The 5,929-nt window shown below is 51.8% G+C and overlaps 1 protein-coding gene across 1 annotated transcript; it reads right to left on the reverse strand.

Annotated features, from left to right (window-relative positions):
- Window positions 1–1,080: 1,080 nt before the first annotated feature.
- On the reverse strand, window positions 1,081–4,672 carry EVX1 (even-skipped homeobox 1). The gene is made up of 3 exons (XM_071738668.1): window positions 4,240–4,672; window positions 2,404–2,654; window positions 1,081–1,611 (listed from the first exon to the last, which is right to left on the reverse strand). The coding sequence occupies exons 1-3, from the start codon at window positions 4,670–4,672 to the stop codon at window positions 1,081–1,083; spliced, it is 1,215 nt and encodes a 404-aa protein (XP_071594769.1).
- Window positions 4,673–5,929: the final 1,257 nt, after the last annotated feature.

Here is a 5,929-nt window from a genome sequence, read left to right on the forward strand (position 1 = left end):
GCAGCAAAGGAAAGTCAATGAGATAACTGAATTCTGGAGTACAAAGGAAGGGAAATCGCCTTTGCTCCAATTTACAGACTGGTGATTGTCTGAAGGAGTTGTGCTCCCTGTCACCTAATCTCTTCCCTTGGCGGCTTGTTAGCGTTTGGCACGGGGTCTCTGCTCAGAGAGCATTATACATTCGATATTCAAAAACCCTCTTTACATATACATCACTTGCTAATTTCGTCAGTGTGTGCACATTTCAGAGACTGATAATAGGACATTGTTATTTAAAGGACAAATAGCTCTGACCCATAAAGAGGAAGGAGCTCGTATTTTTCCCTGCCAATTCCAGTCTGCCTATTAAAAACAAAGTTGGAATTAAAGAGATGAAATGCTGGATTTCTGCTCGAAACGAAGGAGACAAGGGAGAGTTAAGAATGCCATTAAAGCACTACAGTAATGTACAGAATGACAGTTTTTCTTTATGGTAAAGCATTTTTTCTCTATAGAGACAATTGGATGGTACTGTTGAGTTGCAATCCAGAAACCTTTTGTTTTCGCTCTTTGCTCGTTGTTTTTTATTTTCTGAACACTCTGTTAGATTACATCTTTGCTTTCTTCATGCGCACAAAGCCATTTCGTTATCAAGATAAAGTTTCTTTCAAGTATGTAATTTTCTCTCTCCATCTCTTAGGTTTGTGCATAAGGTTTGTTGCTACGACCTGCAGAAGCCCCAGCCCTTGGTTAAAAGTCTGTCCATGGAAAAGAAAGTCCCATCTCATTTATATGTTACCAGAGTGTATCTCATTCTGGTTGGTTTTCTTTCTCTTCCGTGCCTAATATCTTCTGAGAGATAAATCGCTGCTATCCTCCTTCCTTCTTTTATTTTCCCTGTGAAATGTAAATCCTTTAAGATTGAGTTATTTTTAGTCTTCTTTTTTTCTAATTCCTTTTCTTTTTTTCTTTTTTTTTCTCCGTAAGTGTCCACTTCTGGGGAGAGAACACTATTAAATAAACATTTGCTGTAGGTACATTAGGTACATTGAAGAGAAGCCCGCGAAAGGGGCGAGTTTTTAATAACCCTGAGACGAAGGTTTATCTCGTTAAAGGAACTTCTTCTCGCTGGTCCATGGAAACTGAGGTGGCTTTGCTCAGCACAGAGGGCGTGAAGGTGAGGAAAGAATCAGTCCTGGTTGTGGCCGAACAGGTAAAGTCTGACCCGGAGGGTCTCTGCCCCAGCCCATTGGACTGGCCGCTGTGGCAAGCCAAGCAGGAGCAGGGGTTGCCCCCGGCGCTGCTGAGTCCATGAGTTGGGGCAGGGTAGAGAGAGGGATGCCTGAAGGCGCACAGCAGTTCTGGTCTCGGGTAGGGGTGGGAGAGGACCCTGAAGGTGTCCAGCGGCCTCAGGGGGGTACTGAAGGGAGTGGCGGCAGAGGCCGATGTGGCTCCGATGCCCATGTGAGAGTAGTAGGGAAGGGGCAGGTGGGACGGGAACGGGTAGGGCAAATTGCCGGTGGCCGCAGCGTGGCTCATCATGTAGGTATAAAACGCAGGGTCGGCCGGGTGAGGCCAGGTCATGGCCAGGCGCTGTCTCTTGTCCTTCATCCTGCGGTTCTGGAACCAAACCTGCGGGGAGAGGGGAGGCGAGAGCCATCACCCGCTGCCATCCTGCTCCGCCCGACCGGCCCTTGCTCCGGGGCCGAAGCGGGTGTGCCGGCGAGAGGAAACCGGCGCCAGCTCTCCCTCCTAGAGGGAGCTGTCATCGCATACGGAGGGATCCGTTGAGCCCCTATAAATCTACAGGGAGACCCACAGGAACTGTCCTTTTAGGGTGCTTCTTTTCCTTTCTTCTTGCTAGGGCTTGTCCTGCTCACCCCACCCCCCGTCTCCCGGCAAACGCGGCAGCTTTGCCTCTTTCCTGGCATTTTGCAGACAGAACTACCTGGGATTATTGGTATCATTTTCATTTTCACGTGCAAATGTTTGGGTGTTTTGGTTTTGTTTTTTGGTTTTTGGGGGTTTTTTTGTGTTTTTTTTTTTGTTTTTTTTTTTTTTGAAAAGGCAAAGCAAAAAGCGAGAAGAAAACAAGAGCTGCTTCTTGCTCTTCCTCACCCCAAGAGCTGAGCGAGGTTTGGACTGCACTGAAGGGAGGATTAGAAGCAATCTGCTAGGGAGAGGCCGGATTAGCGGTGCTTCCTGGGATGGCTCCGGGAGCCCTGTCCCCTCTCCCGCATTGCTGCTTGCTGCAGGGCCAGGAAAGGGGCGGGGGGGGAGGGGGGGGGGGAGGGGGGAAAGAAAGGGTAGCGGGAGGGAAGAGGGAGGGTTGTGCCGGCGAAGTGCTTTCGCGAGTTTTGCAAGGAAGTTTGGCCATACAGATTTATATCGTGCTAATTTAAAACACGTCCGAGCTGTGTGTACCTTGATGGTGGTTTCTGGTAGATTTAGAGCAGCCGCTAGTTCACATCTCCGGGGCCTGGACACGTAATTTTCCCGGTAGAACTCCTTCTCCAACCGGGCGATCTGCTCACGGGTGAAGGCGGTGCGGTAGCGGCGCATCTGGTCGCTGGCGCTGCAGGCCAGCGAGCCCTGGGGACCACCGCTGCCTCCGCTGCCCTTGGGGTGATCCCCCCCGGCGCTGGGGCTGCCAGCCAGCGCCTCGGAGCACGGCCCTGCGTGGGGAGCCCAAAAAGGAAACACACGATCGGAGGCGGGCGGGCACGGAGGGTTGCTCCCCCCTCCCGCCTCTCCAGACAGCTCCCGTCTCCCCCATCCCTCTCTGTTCGCCTTTTCTCTGCCTGCCCGGGTGTACTGAGGATATTGGGGAGACATCCAAAAGGGACCGGGCAGAGGGCAAGGAGAAGGGGATGCAGAACCAGTTAAGGATTTGACAGATGCTTATTCACTCTGGCTGGAAGTCTACCTGTCGTCCCCCGCCCCCCCCCCCCTCTGCACACAAACACACACATACCGCTCTGGAAGTGTTTGATTGATGCCCCCCCGCTCGCTTCCCACACTGTGAAGCCGAAGGCGTCTGTCGCAGCATCCCCCGACCCTGGGAGGCTCGGAAAGGCAGGTGTGAGCACTGCCCCGCGGCCCTTTCCTCCAGCCCAGCAAGGGCCCAGGAGCAGAGCAGCCGGCAGGCAGGGACCCTGCTCCCTCCAAGGGGAGGTCAGGCCTCGGGGACTCTCCACTCAGCCTCCAAAGCCCAGGGCGGGATATTTCCCTCTAAGGGACGAAAGAGGACAGACAGAGCTCCCCGCGCTCCCCGGTCTCTTGAAGTGATGGAGAAATGGGGAGGGTAGAAAAGTGGGTTGTTGTTGTCAGGGTCGTAGGGGGGGGAGATCTGTCGGGTTGGGAAGGTGGGAATAAGGAGTGGGGGCTGGGGGAGAAGGGGCCTGTCGGCTGCGTTTGCTTTCAAATGCAACTCTCTCTTATTGTGCCCGACACCAAAGGCAATTAATTCATGGGGACCATTTCCGAGCTGGCGCCATCAAGACATAGAAGTGACAAGGTAATTTGGACCTCTCATCTTCCTCCACACACACACACACACCCTTTTTTTTTTTTTTTGGTTGTTTTTTTTTTTTTTTTTCTTTTTAAACCAGCGTGCAGACAAGGACCTTGCTGCTGCACTTGGGGCTGGCAGGAGTCTGAGAGCGTTTTTACGGTCTTTATGGGCACTTCCGCACTAGCTGGAGCATATTTCACCCTGCAAAACCACAAACAGCTCTCGGCCAGAAAATCCGTTTGATCTTATTGCCCCCCCCAACACACAAAAAACAAAATAATCGTCCAGTGAGAAGGATCGGAGTTTTCCTGGAGCATGCACTGTCTATGCGATGGGGAAGATTTAAAAAAAAAAAAAAAAAAGATGGAGGGGGGACAGTGGGTGGTGGTCTTGGCCAAGAGTGTGTCCTATGGGACAAGCTGCAGACCTGATTCATCCCTGGCAGGAAGCCTGGCTCCCCTCCAGGGAAGCGGGAGCTGCCCGGTGTCGTGTCCTCTGACTCCCAAACAAGTCTCCCGGTGTCAGGGAGCTGAGGAATCAGCCAGGAAAGGAGATGCACACACACACACACACACACACACACACACAAACACACACTGCCCCTCGCTGCCCCTCGCTCAGCTGTCGAGGGGAAGACCCCCTCCGGCAACATCCCCCACACCCCCTCCGCCCCTCCGCCCCCCTAGTGCTGCCCCCCATCCCCGGAGCGGGCAGGGAGGCTGGAGGCATGGGAAGGAGTTGGGTACCTTTGCTGTGCTGGTACTCGGCGCTTCCCGTGGCGCAGTCCGGGGTGCAGCTCACCTCGATTTCCTCATAGAAATCCGACTCTGTGTCCGAGCTGCTCTGCTGCCCTTTGCTGGAGGGGGGCTCCGAGGAGGGGAGCTGCTGTCCGGCCGAAAGCAAAGCTGCCGCTGCCGAACGGCTCTCCGGCACCGTCCCTGTCCCTGGCAGCACCTCCACCTCTTCTTCGTCTTCTCCTCCGCCACCTCCTCCTCCTCCTCTCTCCCGGGACGACAAGGGGCCAGGTCTGGGGCTCAGGCAGTTCCGATGGATCATCTTCTCCTGCGGCTCTGGAGCGGGGCTCCCCACTGCTTCGGACAAATTAGGTACCCTCTTGCCAACCAGAGCTCCAAGTTGTGCCCCTTCCAGAAACATCACCATTTCCTTCCTGGTTTCCATTGTGACTCTGATTAAGGAGGGGGGAAAAAAATCCAGATCTCTTCCCCCCCTCCCTCCCGCTCCCGCCCCAGCCTTGTGCAAACCCAGCAACCCTCTCCCGCCAATGCAGAGGAGCAAGCGGTGAGATAGGGTGACCTTGTGATGCGAGCGCTACACTCTGCTGTGCTGCTCTGGGAGGGATCACCATTGCCCTCTTCTTTCTAAGCTGTCATCCTCAATGGTGCAGTCGTCATTACAGTACCACCGGTGACGCCACACATTGATTGCCAGTGGATAAATAGAAACGTCTGCCATGGGCAAGATGAAAGGAAGAGCCAGAGCTAATGGGCTAAACGCGTGATGCACCAGGTGTAGGAGCCCGTGATGGAGAGGGAGGTGTGAAAAAGAGATGCATATGGAGCTGAGCTGCAAAGAGGTTGTAACATGCGGAGAGAGTTCCGCAGGGGGAAGCCTTGCCTGACAATTAAATAGCCTTTTGACTGCTTTAAGCCACAACCTTGATGTAGAATTGAGGCGAAGATCCCTACCCGCATCCTGGAAGTGCGAAGATACGTACTCGACCATCTTCCTCGAATGCATTATTTATTGCTGGCAATCAGCTTCCGCATAACTGCATGTATAAAGCTTTAAGAATCCTTTGCAAACTTGAGGATAAGGAAATGCTCTGTTGACATCTGAATGCAGAAATAGATTATTTTTCTTGTTCTGGTTCAATACCGCTTCCTATTCATGTAACTGTTATTGGTTTCTATCGACAGAGATTGAAACCTTAGTTTAAATTTTGGAAATGCCGTTATATAAATGTATTACGATTGTGTACTGCGTTTTACAGATAAAAGGATACAACCACTTCACATTTCGTAGCTATAGTTGTGCTGAATGTTTGTCTGTTACTCTCGTTTCTTCCTTCGCATTTTCCGTTTGTTCCATGGATTTTATGTCTGCTCCCCTTTTTTCTTTTTAATTAATTGATTTGCATAAATTATTATCTTCTTTCAGGAGGAACAACTGCAAGAAGAAGGTATGCCAAGAATAACTCAGGCTCAGAGAAGTGCAAGTTATCAGAGCTTATGCTAGCTAGCAGATGTTGTTGAAACAGAAATGACAAGGGCAACCCTTTAGGCAGCACTTGTCTGAAAATAAGGGACCTTGTACCGTAAATGTAGCGGCACACATAGCCTCTTTAGCGTATTACGAGGTTTCTAATGCGTGAGGCAAGTATTCCATCTCGACTTAATATCGACTCACACGTGTAGT

Source organism: Heliangelus exortis, chromosome 2, assembly GCF_036169615.1.
Source record: "Heliangelus exortis chromosome 2, bHelExo1.hap1, whole genome shotgun sequence".
Taxonomy (NCBI): domain Eukaryota; kingdom Metazoa; phylum Chordata; class Aves; order Apodiformes; family Trochilidae; genus Heliangelus; species Heliangelus exortis.